The sequence below is a fragment of the Struthio camelus genome, chromosome 8 (genome assembly GCF_040807025.1).
Source record: "Struthio camelus isolate bStrCam1 chromosome 8, bStrCam1.hap1, whole genome shotgun sequence".
NCBI lineage: Eukaryota > Metazoa > Chordata > Aves > Struthioniformes > Struthionidae > Struthio > Struthio camelus.
In genome coordinates this window covers 21,477,392-21,492,083 of record NC_090949.1, presented here as the reverse complement: position 1 = coordinate 21,492,083, position 14,692 = coordinate 21,477,392, and the positions used below count along the sequence as shown (strand labels likewise).

The 14,692-nt window shown below is 40.0% G+C and overlaps 1 protein-coding gene across 22 annotated transcripts in view; it reads right to left on the bottom strand.

The window, feature by feature from the left end:
* Positions 1-14,692, bottom strand: part of MCOLN2 (mucolipin TRP cation channel 2) — a 33,997-nt gene that overhangs the window by 8,303 nt on the left and 11,002 nt on the right. For 10 of the 22 annotated variants that reach the window (XM_068952648.1, XM_068952640.1, XM_068952647.1 and 7 more), the window contains 10 exons: positions 14,390-14,477; positions 14,116-14,212; positions 13,521-13,620; positions 11,834-11,949; positions 10,563-10,712; positions 8,892-8,993; positions 8,653-8,775; positions 6,928-7,134; positions 5,447-5,562; positions 3,471-4,153 (listed from right to left, as the gene is read on the bottom strand). In XM_068952648.1, coding sequence (XP_068808749.1) covers positions 4,117-4,153; positions 5,447-5,562; positions 6,928-7,134; positions 8,653-8,775; positions 8,892-8,993; positions 10,563-10,712; positions 11,834-11,949; positions 13,521-13,620; positions 14,116-14,212; positions 14,390-14,477 — 1,136 coding nt within the window. In that variant the 3' untranslated portion in view covers positions 3,471-4,116. Of the gene's footprint in view, positions 1-1,170; positions 1,235-2,114; positions 2,674-3,470; positions 4,154-5,446; positions 5,563-6,927; positions 7,135-8,652; positions 8,776-8,891; positions 8,994-10,562; positions 10,713-11,833; positions 11,950-13,520; positions 13,621-14,115; positions 14,213-14,389; positions 14,478-14,692 lie in introns of those variants that run through there. The other 12 variants (XM_068952645.1, XM_068952654.1, XM_068952646.1 and 9 more) reach the window with 6 other exon arrangements.

The window sequence follows — 14,692 nt, the reverse complement described above, 5'->3', positions numbered from 1 at the left end:
GTCTGGCCCAAATAAAGCAGCTAAGGGTTCATGCACTCCAGAACCTCTACTGTTTTTATACATTCACAGCGTGCTATCCTATCTCAGGCAATAGTGCAAAAAATTACCAAGAAAAAAATCCAAGCCTTGCCAACTTGCCCAACCTCAGTTGGGTATGTGCAGTTCAGAAGACACATGCACGACATCTCACAGATCACAAGAGATGCAGGACTTGCACGCTCGAGCCAGAGCCCTTTGAGGTATGTATTACCCAATGTATCTGCATGCCCCCTTAGGGCAACGCATACTGGGACACGTTATATGCAAGCTCAGCCTCTAACATAACGTGAATTGGATCTATTTTTCCCCAGGTTCAAGTCTCTAACCTACAATTTCCATGAGTACTGACAGAAGGTAGTTCAGTGAGGATAATACAATTCATTTTTAGACATGCTGGATTGTTGTCTTGTTTACTGGGGAACTATTTGAATTGAGAAGGGAAGAGACCTTCCAAAAAGCTATTGGTAAAATGGCAACAAATATGGAAAACAACAGCATTTTATATGTGACAGAAGTCAAGATCTCACACTGTGTGGGCCAAGAAACTCAGCTAGTAATCAATTAATGCTCATCACTCCTGTAGTTTGCAGAAGAGCACTTCGATTCTCCAGGGCCCCAAAGCATACATTAGAAGATCCTAACAAATTCCACATGTTAACATTAGCAGAAAAACTGATTTTTCTGTTCAAGAGTGGAACACGGTAAACTTCTATTCTGAATCAGGCAATTAGCATCTGTTTGGTGAAAGACATAACAAGATCTTTGCTAACAACACAAAGTCTTTGTTATTGGGAGCAATTTAATTTTTGTCCTCATTTGTAATGCAGCAGGACCCACAAGCTGTGGAGGCAGCTGAGGCCACAGCAAGGCATTGCTCAAACTAGGACAGGGAGAAGGCTGCGCACCCCAAAGACACTTCAGCAATAGAAACATGGATGCTCACAGAGACCAGATGAATGCAAATACTTACATGAAAACTGTTTCTTCCAGACATCTAGCTGCAGCCCAAGCAAGACAAAATGGCATTTATTTACAACACAAAGAGTATTTTTTCAGGAAAGTAAATACGGGGGGAGGGATTTGAATTACAGTTACTACATTTTCCTGGAGCTCAGTTACCACTGCTCTTACCTGCTAGCCAGAAACACTGCTAGAGAAACCGCCAAGCTATTAACTTCTCTTCTTTAAGCATCCTCTGGGGGAGGCAGAGAACAAAGACAGACCTATAAAATAAGCTTTTTCAGCCTACCAAAAAAGGTGCAAATTCAGCACTGGTTTTGCCCATGTATCCCCTCTTTAGTACCCCAAACAGGAAGAAGAAAAAGAAGTCTAGCATATTTTGCTTCTGTCCTTTAGAAAAGCATTTATTTGAACACAGATCAAGAACCATAATTAATTCCCTCTTGCCTTTCATATGAAAGTCAGGCCAGGTCTACACTACAACCAAATGTTGCGTCTTCACAGCTCAGAGCTGATTAGCATTGAGATCACTACAGCTAGGATGGATGCTTCTAAAGGCAAGAACAATGTCTGTCCGTTACAGGCTTCAAAGCATCACTACTGAAGGTGTTAGTGAAATACAAGCATGAGCTTTTAATAATTCTGCTCAAGGGCAGCAAGTCAGGCTTTTTATACCTAGGGCTTGACCTACTGCAGGTAAACAAGCATGAACAAGAACAGAAGCTTCAGACTATGCTGTTAGCAAGCCTTTCCCTTCTGAACAGCCGATTTTGCTCTCTTGGCCGCTCAGAAATAGCACAGCATAGGGTTTCCAAATTCTAATTAGGGCTCTTAAATGACAGTCAGAGACTCGTTACTGTTTTGCCTACATTAGGGTTATGTTATCATTTTCAAAGTTTCCCAGTGCCCTCTGAGACTCTTCCTGCCAGACTTCAAGATAACTACACCCAACTGATTTTAAAACATCCAGGGCAAGGCAGAGGCACTTGTCAGCTTCTCTCCATCACCTCTCCTCCTTCAACCAAAAACATTCCCCAAAACTTTACTTTTCAAAACACAAATCAATCACACTGAAGTATAAAATGCAAGCAGATAAATTGGTTCAACAACCTCACCTTTTCAATCCAACTCTGCTTTACTACAAGTAACCATCCCAGTCAACCACAGTGGCTCCTCCCTCTGAGGCACTCTTGAGGAGAAACAAAAACTGAATGTGGGTGATTCATGCCTCTGAAGCAGGAGCATAGTTGTCAATATAGAAGAGGTCTCTCCCCACCCTTACGGTGTTTTGGGGATCTATGCTTTATTCTATTACCTAGTGCTCACGTTTTATACTGATGACAAGAGAGATCTGAAGAGAACAAGGAGCCATGGCACACTAATGGACACCCTGGACAAGCTAGTGAGAGCAGGGCAGAAAAAGAGATGAGAAGTACAAAGATAGTGACACATAGCAAAAATAGAGCACACAGAATTAAGGTAAGTTGTCCTAGGACAGACCTGTTCTGTTATGATTTTTAGCATTACTTCAGTCCAGCTCAGGTAGCAACAGCTGCCTTCAGTAACAGGTATCTTCAGATGGTTCTGATCTGTCTTTTAGCCACAGTAGACGTCAGAAATTGTGTTGTCTTCATTAACGTTATCTTCAAGTCATCAACATGCTCTCCTAAGAGCCTGGAAGAGCCAGCACAAAGCCAAGCTATGGCAGCTCCATGGGTACGTCCAGGAGCGCTGCCCCTGCTGGGTTAGCTACTACCGCCTCCTCAGCCGAGGGTGGTCTCAGGCATGCAGTGAGGATCCCCACTGACCGAATGGGAAGACCCGAACTCAAGTTTGTGGACAAGGATGTACGTTCACCGTGCTCTGCTGTGCAGGCAAGCAATAAAGGTGGGGGGGGGGAATAGCATACAGTATTTTGAGTATGAGTACCCTATAACAGCAGCTGTCAATAAGTCAGGATCTTGTACAAGACTTTTTTGCATCACTCCCTTCTTACGCCAAGTTACTCATACAGAGAGAACATTCCAGATCACACTTGCAATCTGAATCTTGCTTTATAAAGAGAATGTCAGAGAGAGAGGAAGAAAAAAATTATTTAGGATAGTAATCTGTAAATATACCAAGAAATTCACCAATATGCAGCCTGAACAAGCCAAATGCCTGAGTCTGTTAAAAGTGTTTTCTTCCATTTAACATGTACTTGAAATAGAAGTAATTAGGCAAGTCAGCTCCACAGCACTGTTTTTGCCTGAATTTGTCCTTTAGGCTATGACACACACACACAGACACACACCTTCTCATGCTTCATCTTTCAAATGATGCCTGCCACAGAAGTTTCCAACAACGCAGTAAAGTATTTACCTATAGCTAAAGTAGTAAATTTAATCTGGGTGCAACATACATCAGATGTTGTGGGTATAATAGAGAAGACTCTCAGAAGAAAAAAAAAAAAATACAAGAACAAAAAAATATTTGTTTTTAGTAAAGCTATTAAAAGATTGTGAATTAACAGTAGCTTGTGTTAAAACTGGTATACAAAAGGGAGAATAGCAATTATTTTGCACTTTTGTGGGGCTCTGTAGTTTTATATAAATTTATTTCAAGAAAGAGTTGTGCCAAGTAGGAATTAGTCTCAATGCTAATGCATCACCTCAGTAAGTGAAGTGAAACACTCCTCCCTTCTTCTTGCCGAGAGCTGTAATATTCTTTTTATTTTTTAAAAAGTGAAATTTTAAAGTGTCATTTCACATATTTCTTCTTATTAACAAGAACTTTTGGTTCAGGACCACTTTCCTTCTTCCTAGAGGTGATTAGCAAACAGAACTCTCCCAGATACTTCTCAAGGATCAGCCGCCTTTGACATAACCAAACTTGGCGCAAGAATACCAAGTTCTTCACAGCCTTCCTCCAAACAAAGATGCTTCTGGGCTCTCATTGCATTCATCCAGCTGATGTCACATTAGCAGCTTTTCTTCCCCAACACCTTAATTAGGTAACATTAGTCTGTTCACATGGAAGCAGGTCCAGTAGTTGGTTTCATTGTTATTTGGAGAATTATTCTTCTCCATAAAATATGCAAAGAAAGCATATTTGTAAGTAATGAATTTCAGTGCAGGATCAATTAATAAGTATCAAGTTGTCATCGCTCTGTTGTCTGTAAAAGAAAATTTCAGAATTTTCATTCAATAAGAAATGCAATAGGAAACATTTGTCTATACAAAACTGATTTTTGATCCTTTCGTTTTGTATTTTCTCATTTCCACACACAGCTTGCAACACTTAGAATGAGGCAATCGAGCAAAGACTGTTATAGCAGCAAAAATCCCAGATTTTCACTCCAGCTACCAGGCTTCTGCTCTTGATACACACTGCAGCACACTACACTAAAACGTATTTATTATACTCAAGCAGACAAGAATCTCTTAGGCTGCAGGGCTGACTTGGATATGAAACCTGATGCTGTACCTGGCTGGAGTTCCCGTGTACTAATTAGATTTCAAGCGCCCACAGCAACTGCTGGAATAGCCGCCCAACATCATTTCACTTACTCCTTCCTGGCTAGGAGATTCTGGTCTCCCAGCATATATCAAAAGTAGAAAGCTGCATTTCACAGAAGCCTCAAAGTAAGTAGGACAAGTCTCCTAGTGCTAAAATAGGATTTGTTACACCAGTTGGGATTCAACAAGTGTTCACGTTCAGCTCTACTCCTCCTCCCATGAGCTGGCCCCCATACACTGTGTCCACAGTCATTCCTTATCCCAGCATGAATAACCCTAGATTGCCCAGTGACAGTGACAAGATCCCCATCTTCAGTTCCAGCACGGATTCAAAGGTTAGCTAGGTTTTCTTGGAGACAGAATTCAAAGAGACTTCCAAGCGAGCAAGCATCAGGCAAGGTATCTGCATGTCTCACCAACACCAGCTTAAGGAGGATAACGCCAAGGCCTCCAGAGGCTTGAAGTCAGTGGCAACCAGATATTTAGAAATGTGTTCCCAATACTTTGACAGATGATATTGGAGCTGGTTTACCTCAGACATGACATAGCTTTGGGATCACTGAATCACGTTCTCTTGCTGTCTGCTACTACCTTATCCTGGTAGGAGAGTAACTTAGAAACAAAAGACTCATAAAGGCCTAAGCAGCAGAGGCTTAATTTGCTCCTGACTCTGACGGTTCCAAGTTATACTCCACAGCTTCAGTTTCCGCATGGTAGCTTTCGTATGAGCAGAACACTTAGAAGGGTGCATTTAAACTCAGAATCACCTCCACTTCACCATCAGCATATTAAAGATCTAATATTAAAGTAAAACACAAGAGAAGTAGAGTCCAAATATTCGACAGGTAGACTTCTGTGTGTTCCAATGTTTGTGAAACAGCGTGTTCTAATAAGCAGCCATGCACTGATGCACTTCCGAGACTAACACTCACTAAAGCTACCATACTGACCTTCTACAGCAGCAGATGAACGGCATGGAAGCTTGTTCTTTTCTATAGCCAACACTGCCACACTCTTTTAGAAATTCATGTAGATCCGTTACTGGAAACCCACTTTGTTGATATTTCTGAAAAATAAAGCATCTTATTTACAACACATGAGAAATTATTCAGCATCAAGTGTCTCTAGACTATGATAGCCAAACCTGTGTTCACTATTGCTGTAAGAAGAAAAAAAAAAACAGCCTGCCACAATCTCATCCCAGAAATACCATGTATATATGGCTGGGGGAACAGAACCAACTAGAAATTCACATAAACCTTGTACTGTTCAGATCCTGTTACATTTTGTTATTGTCCGTAGGACCAAGCAAGTGATCTTGAGTCAGACATTAATTCTCTCCTGTTCACATTAGCCACTGTGCTTGCTGGAGGCATGCTGGGTTCACTTTCACTAGAAACGCCAACTCTAGGTTCCAAATGCCCTAATGCAGATATTCAGAATTTTCATGCTGAGAAAGTGCTCTGCAAAACACCAGTTCAGCATAATGAAATGGCGCCCCTTTGAGTCACATGAAGTCCTCAAAGAAAAGAGTAACAAGTAAATATTCCTCTGTTTAGACCATTCAATAAGCTCAGGAGTACAGACAGTAAGTCATATTTTGAGATGCTTAGAAAGTAGAACTCATGTGGACCACAACTTCCGGACCAAGCAAAAGAACCAGCCTTATCCTGCTGTCCTGTTTACTTGGCACAGAGGCAGAAAACAACAAGAGCTAAAGAGCATTTGTTCCACCTCTCCTTCCTACTGATACTGCCACTACCAGGAGCGCAAAGGGGGACAGCAACAGAGGACAAGAACCAAGGGAGTTACTGGAAACTGGGAATATTTCACTTTCATCCAGTTTATACCTGAAACTGATGGTACAATGTTACCTTGAATGAGAAGTAGTAGGCTTTTTGGAACAAACTCCTTAATAATCACACATTTCCCAGTGGCACATTAAGCAAATCCAGACAGCTAAACAAGCTGAGTTATCTGCTTGCCCTGAGCCACACTCCTGTCAAATGTTTCTTCAAGAGATGCGACAAATCCCTCCTGACTTCAGCATCTGGTGCCATGAGAAGAAATATTCACTCCAAACAAGATTCACCCAGCTCTGTGCAACTGTATCTAAAATATGACTTTTAACCCAACCTCCAATTACCTGCAAGTTATGTTTCCATTACCTTTTTCAAGGCAGGTCAAGTAATAGGAAATACGAAACAGGGACCCAGACTAAGTATTATTTTCCAAGTCAGTTATCGGTCACAGTCATTTGGATAACCACCCAGTGACCCTTCCAATTTCTCCTCCAGATTTTAAGCTGAAAGATTTTAATATTCTCATCATCCACCATAATTAACACTGACATTATGGTGCTGACTGGTTAACAATAATGAATGCAGAACTGTTTAGAAGAAAAAAGTATATGGGAAAATTATTGATTTACCTTTATGGTGTCATAGGAGTCTGTAATGAGTGCAATGAAAAGGCTGAGGATCATGTATATAAACAGACTAATGAAGGAGTACAGATATAACCGACTGAACAACCACACCAACATGCTCTTCTGCTGGATTTGAGCAAATGTTGCGAACATATCATCACCATTGACCAAAGAAAACAGACACTCAGCCACTGTGTTCAGATCTTCAAACTAGAAAATATTGAGCACAAATAACTATTAGAACATGAATATCACCCACATCCAGATTAAAGGGAAGGGAGAAAGTGTTATTAAAAAAAAATATGGGGCCCTCTAGTTGCCACAAAAGCAAAAAGCAGGATTTCCATCCCCTCTGACCTGTAGTAGAAGGAGGGAAAATACATATATCTGATTTGAACTAAAGCTTCCAGAATTTTTGAACCCATGGACCACCCTCCTCTCCACCTACACAGTGGAGGAAGGCTCTTACCATTTGCTGTAAGGGACAGCTTGTGCTGACAGAGCACACTGAACCTGCAACGGGCTCAGCACGTTCTGCGCAGAACCACACCGCCTTCCAGTGGGGTACAGGAGAATAGTTCAGAAAAGAAGAGAAGGATGTGCGTGTGGTGGGGGGAAAAAAAAAAAAAACACAAAGACACCCTACAGTTATTTTCCTTGACATTGATCTGTAATATTTAGCAAGAGTTAACATTTTCATGGAGAGGCATATCATGGCCTACAATTTCTTTTACTCAGATGATTAACATGCTTGCTGCTGGAAAGTCAGAAGAACAATATTTACACTGTGACCATTATAAACAGTTGACCTTCTGGTATCACAGAGGATCCCACAGCATATAGTGGCTTCCCCTAGAGAAATGTTCTGTCATCAACTTAAAATATACATAGACTGAATACCCAAGTTTCTTGAAGGAAACGCATGCATTATGTCAGAAGAAACCTAACTCTGGTGATACAAGAAGTTGAAACAAGCACAGCAGCATGGATCTTTGTTATAATACATAATGTGCATTATCAGAAATCAAGAATGAGTAGTAATACATTTGTTACTCGTTAATAGACACTTAGACCAGGAATCCGCCTTTTTCCAAACTGTCATATAAAGCATCCACAAAGAATGGAAACAAATCAGACACTTAAGATTCCTAGCTTTGAATCTGAGGGTTACGGCTGTTTCTGCTTGCAGTTAGGATAGCACTGCACCCTGGTTCAAAGAGGAAAGGGGACATGCTGGCATACTTCGGGGGATTAATAAGGTCACTTATCCATCCATATTTGGGTCAACATGTAATAGTTAAAGCTGCATAGCAAGGAAAAGATTTGGAAAACAAAGTCAACACGATACCCTGAAACAGTAACAGACAGTAAACGCATCAGCATCCCAACTACACTGGGACTGCCAGAAGAGGGCGAAAGAGATAGCGTACCAGTGTGCCTCTAGTCCCCTGCCAGACTGCCTGGATAAACCATCCAGACGCTCATTACAAACACAGCCTCGTGTTTGTGGATATTAGTTTAGTAGAATAAGGATTTCAATTACACAGTGAAAGAAATACAGTTATTTTGTTAAAAGGAGCGGGTGATAGGAGTTAAGCAAGTTCTTTCAAGCTTTTAAACAAAAACATGAATTCAAGACTTGTATCTGTTAAAATGACTAGGAGCTTTACACATAGTTCGGTATTTACACATAGTTAGAAAAGAAAAGGAGCAATATTGCTGACATACCTTTTCATGATAAGGTCCCAATACAATCCAACCACAGAAAGTATAGCCAAGATAAATCATCCCAGCACAACAACAAAACCTTAGAACTTTGGGCAGTGATGCTTGCATAGTTAAAATGAGTACCTGTAAGTCAGGGTGGAAGAAAGGTTGGGGGGAAGTCACATATATTAAAAGAGATCCGAATAAAAGTGACAGACCTAAATGTGTTCCAAGTGTCAAATAATAGATTCCAGCCTTACATTGTAGGTTTGAAAATATCCCAAATATCGGATGACGCCAACCCAGACAAACAAAGTTGATGTTCCAAGTAAAATACTGCAGACATCATAACTTGTAAGATTCTGAGGGATCCAAAAAGAGCAGGTGGTCAAGTTAGTGGTAGGTATGTCAGCTTGACAGCTATACAGGTGTCAGCAGTTCAGACAAATAAAACTGGACAGTTCATTACTGAAATGACATTGCCACATCATAAAAATCAGATCAGCATAAACTGCAGTTAGAGAAGTCACTCAAAAGCAATAGCACTACACATAAAAGCACAGCTACACTGACATTCTTGAACAAGATTTGTATGAAGTTTGGAAGAACTAAGGCCTTTGCTTTGGTTACAACATACTTAAAGTGGAAATTTGGAGATACTCAATCTAATTAAAATTAGATTAGTCTAATTCTAACTCAATCTAAATTAAAATTAGATTGAGTATCTCCAAAATTCCACTTTAAAAGGCTAATTTTTCATTCACTGTTAAAACAAGTCATGACTTAAAAAGCAAACTTCAGGACTACAGCCCTGTCTGTGCTACAAGCACAAACAGTTTTGAAAAAGTTGCTAGCTGTTTGAAGTCTGAACACCATTTCCACTGCCGGCAAAGTTTATAGCCATTTCTACCCGCATTTTGATTCAGCGGAAGGCTAGAGCATGTCACAATAAGCATGAGATATGTTTAAGATTTTATGCCCTCCCCTCCATCACCTAACCACAGAACTGGACATTCCCAAGTGTTTCACCTGAAGCCCGCTCCAGACGTTTGCCCTTTGAGCATTAGTACACATGAAGCAGCACCACACTACCTGCCCTGTTTTTCCCAGAATATAAAGTTTTGTGAACACATGAACTGTTAACATACAGCTCTGTTGCTAAAAAACACACACACAAAGAGCTGCCAGCTGGACAAAACACACTGATTTCAGTAAGTACGGACTAGAAGGTCAAGGACTAGCAGCTGATGACGACTGTGCCTGTAGTTTGGACGGGCCAGGAAGACAAGTCATAGTAGTAATGAGCTCATGAGCTGCTGAGACCCCTGTTTTATCTAAGGTAATGACTCAATTTCTGTGTGCAATATGTACTACTGCTGCTTAATTACTAACATAACAAACTAACATAACCTAAAGCTTTTAATTAGGAACTGTCTTTTCCATAGGATCTACAGCACTGTCTACTTACAAGTCCTAAACCAGGGATTACAGGGCTTAACACTAGAAATAAGATGTTTAATTAGCTTCCAGGGTCTTACTGAAAGAGTTTAGGGAAAAGGGGACTAAAACCATTTATTAGTCAAACTTGCAGACAACGTTTGTTTTAATGGTTGATGCACACACATCATCTTTGATTGCTATAAGAATCCCATCAATACTCAGAAGACACATTAGTGCTCACAGAGAAAAGCAAGTCTAAGGGTTTCATTCAACATACGTAACAGGTCTCAAGTAGAAACAAACACCACACAACTTCAGTCAACCATTTATATATGATGTCTACTATAGTAGACAACAACGTAAGGGATAAGAACTAGCAGAGGTAAAAAAGTGACTAGTAACTAATATAGCTCATTCACATGTCCCCTAATTAGGGGATGTTACACCTGACTAACAAGACTAGTATTTTATCTGAAGCATTAGACTCTCACCTTGGCTTTTATTTCCATTTTTAAGATTGATCCAATGATGGTCATCATATCACTGATAATTACCAGGACATACCATCCATTTATGAACTCCAAGCGATCAGCATGACAGACATGACGTTTGTATTTCTCCAGGAAGAAATTCACAAATCTCTGTTAAGAAGCATTTAGATGTTTAGTTACAGGTCCCCTTAGATGAAAGATATGCACAGATGCCCCAGTACTGTAGCAGTGCTTGAACTTCACTTGCCCACTTTTCCCATAGTATTTGCTGGAATAATAGCCTAAAAATTGTTAGTAATAGCAACAGGAAAAAAAAAATTACAAGAAAAGATTAAGACCGCTTAGATCATTGAAAATTAACTTTTCACAAAATAAATGACTTCACAACTGACCCCCAATAACCTAACTATGCATGGCTTGCTATCCCCTTTCCAACCCCCTTCACAAGAGGTTTCTGTCCACCCTTAAAAGAGCATGGCCACTCAGCTGAAGGAGTGAAAGAACAAGCAAAATTAATAACTTCAGTTCAAATACAAGTATCAGTCAACAGCTCTCATTTCCAACAGAGACAGCAATTCTACTTCCTGCACCCAGTACTGCCTATCTGCTTTCACTTGTTCTCTCTGCTCATGAATAAAAATGCTGCTGTCCTAATTCCTGACTGCAACTTGCAATATCTTTGCTGATCTGTGTCCCATTCACCTTTGTCTTGTTTACAAGTTCCTGAGAGGATATACTGGATTAGATAAGCACCTATCTGCACTTCCATATCCTGTGCTCTTTTCTAACTCCCTTTATCCACATGCTTAGGAAGTGTATCACAATTAATGGTACTAAATTATGTAACGACTCTGGCCTGGGGTGTGAGAAAGTGTGAAGTATCAGCCAGGCTCTGGACATTTGGGAACTCTTCCAGCACAGCAGTTCTACAGTGCACAACTCAAGTGAACAAAGCTTCCCATGCAGGGCCAGCTCATGTTTCTGCATCACTTTCTTTGGTTGGGAAGAGTTGGGTCTGCTTACATGAACTCAAGATGAAGCCAGAGTTAGTCTCAGAGTATGTGGAGGGGGGCAAGTGGGGAAGAAGCTGACAGCAGATTCTGGTCAAGCATTGTGAAAGCAGAAGGAAAGAACAGAAAAGGGCTGTTCTAGCCTCAGGAAGACCAAGAAAATAGAACAAATCACTTCACAAAACTAGTACCAAACAAGATAGCAGAGGCAAAATAAGCATGGAGACTATGAAGCATGGAGACTATGAACACTGTACTTACTTTTTGCAGTTTCAAGGCAAGAATAATGGATCGCGTGCAGAGAATAAGAGAAGCAAGGCAACTTATAATGACAAATCCATCGAAAACCAGAACATACTGAGTATTTTTCTGGAGAACTGTAAGTTACAGAAAGGAAAGAGTCTTTTCACATCTCTTTGGGCATAGATTTGTCATAAGCATTGACACCTTTACAAAAGGTCACGTATTTTGCACCAAAGTCTCTCACCCCCATAAACAGATGGGCTAGAAACAAAAAAAAAAAACAACCCCAAAAATCTTTCTGCAAGTATGTCTCCAGCACAACTGAACAGAGAATCACATCCCAGGAGAGCTACATAGACTGGGCCACAAACATGAAATGCACGTTTCAAGTACAAAAAAAAACACAAAACAAAAAACACCCCACCCCTTCCCACAACACTGATGCAAGCTTCTTGTTTTTCCACTAAGCTCACCTGACCATCTGTGCTCCAACAGTGTTACAACTGCATGGAATAAGAGAAATGCAGGATTTGGTCCATATCAATGTAATTAACACACACAAAAATCATACCTACAACACAGCTCTCCACGACCACAAGACCACATTTCTTGTTCCCTGACCTGCAGTCAGGAACTGCATCGTACTCTTTTCACACACAGGTTTAGAAGCTATCATGTGAACCCAGGGAGCATAGTTTTGAAAAACAATTATTTTCTTTGGCTTACTTGTATCTATTGTCCCTAAGAGTTTCACAACATAGTTTTTAACTACATAAACAAACACTAATTTAATTAGTATAATAGCTCTTTAGCTCACCTTTATAATGAAGTTACATGCTCTCTCCTTCAGCTGCTCATTATATACAAATAAACTACTAAAGAGTAGTTAGTTGAAAGACAGCTGCTAGAAGTTACTGAACATACACACAAGCCAGTGCTTTGCGATTACTTGAATCGTATTGTAAGATGCCACTTCAATGCCAGTAAAACAGGGTATTGTTAGACAAAAGTTGGCTTTGGACAAGCAAAGGGCAGGCCATTTGACATCTTTCTGAACTGAGATCTTCTATAACTTGTAAGAAACTATTACCTCTATCACAGCCCTTTACACCAAGTCACTGTGCGAGAGATGTAGCTGCATAGCACTGTCACAGTGAACGCTCCTCTGAAGGAGTCCTGAGCATCCACTTCTTAGCTGTCAGATAAAGCCTTAAAATGGGAATAAGGTAGATGCCACCTTTTGCTTGCATGCATCATGACAGTGGCAGCAAAAAAAAAACTCTAAACCTCTAATCTCAGAAATAGTAGGCTTCAGTTAGCCAAAATGAAGTAATTTTCAAGGCTATAACGGCTTGAGTTGGGAATTTACCACTCTTAGTACATTATACCAAATTACTTGAGTAAACTCAGAGCAAAAAAAAAGTTACAACCTATAGAAGAAATATTCAGTCTCCTTCCAGATACAGCCTGGTAATTTATACAGCTGTATAGAGATGCTTATATTATCAATACCCTTTCAGAAAGGGATCAGTTCCTGACTCCGATTTACAAAGATGTATTGAGTGACATAGGCAAGGTTTTTGCCTGAAGGTGGTAGAGAAGAGGACAGGAAATATCTCGTTAGTTCAACTGTTATGGACCAGGAGAAACAGAAGGAGATGTGTAATGCTTCCATCATGCAAACAGATGCACACACAATACTTACTAGAACCAGATATGTGCCAGTCTTTGCATTCTTGAATATCAGTATCACTATCAAAATAAATTTTGATTTTTCCACTGTGGGCTCTATTATTCAAAGTGATCTGGAAACAAAGGTGAATCAGAAACAAGACAAGCAAAATGTAGTCCATAAAATAAACCTTAGTCTGTGCTCTGACATAATATGCATCGGTATTTTTTTTAGGTAAGCTTTTAGGAAAGTTGCCACCATAAATGGCAACATATACAGAACACTTGAGAGCATATAATATATAGCATTAAAAAGCAATATTCTAAGAAGCCAAATTTCAAGTTTTACTTTGTTAAATGAATAATAATTACTTACTCCCTTCTCAGATTACAAAGTTACCAGCTGGACTAGGTTACAAGACAATATTGTTCTGTTGTCAACATCATTTTAGTTGATTCAGCAGCCTTTAGGAAAAGGGAGGATAAGCATAAGGCATCTTCCTAGTAGGCTGGGACATGCCTGGCTGCTTTTCCATGCAGTCTGGATATAAGGATGCCACCTATGGACCCTTGTTACTATAAAAATAGTGTTAAAAGTTCGATGCAAACCAAACCCAGTATTCACTTACAGTATTTTGAAACACGTAACAGTCGGGCAATTCACGGGCATGGATTGTTTGGAGAGCGATGCCTTTTAGCTTGAAGGAGATTTCAACCTGTATAAGCCTGAATGTTTAGAAGTGTATAAATACATATACAATCAAAAATACAAGCATACACAAAGCAAGGAAACCACACAGAACATAATTCAGCATATTCCTATGAAAAGACAATAAAAAATAAAATTAAGAAAAAAATAAAATCATAAAAAAAATCTATTTCTTCCCCTCCCCCAAACTTTACCTGTAAAATTCCAGATTGAAAAATGAGGAATTCAACTTCAGTTCAGCCTTCTTACTGGCTAGCTCCTGTGGCTTTAAAAGGATACATTCTGGGGAGAGAAGAAGGGAAAAGTTGAAGTTTTAAAAATTCCATGTAGAAAGCAGCATAAAACTGAGATAATCAGTCTCAAGCAGAAGATGTAGTCAGGCATAGTGTTAATTTTGCACAAAAACACTCATACAGAGCTCAACTAGTGGGAAATGGGAAGAAGCAGGTGCAGGTAGAAAAAAACTCTTGGGAGGCTAGAAGGTGGGACTCTGCTCG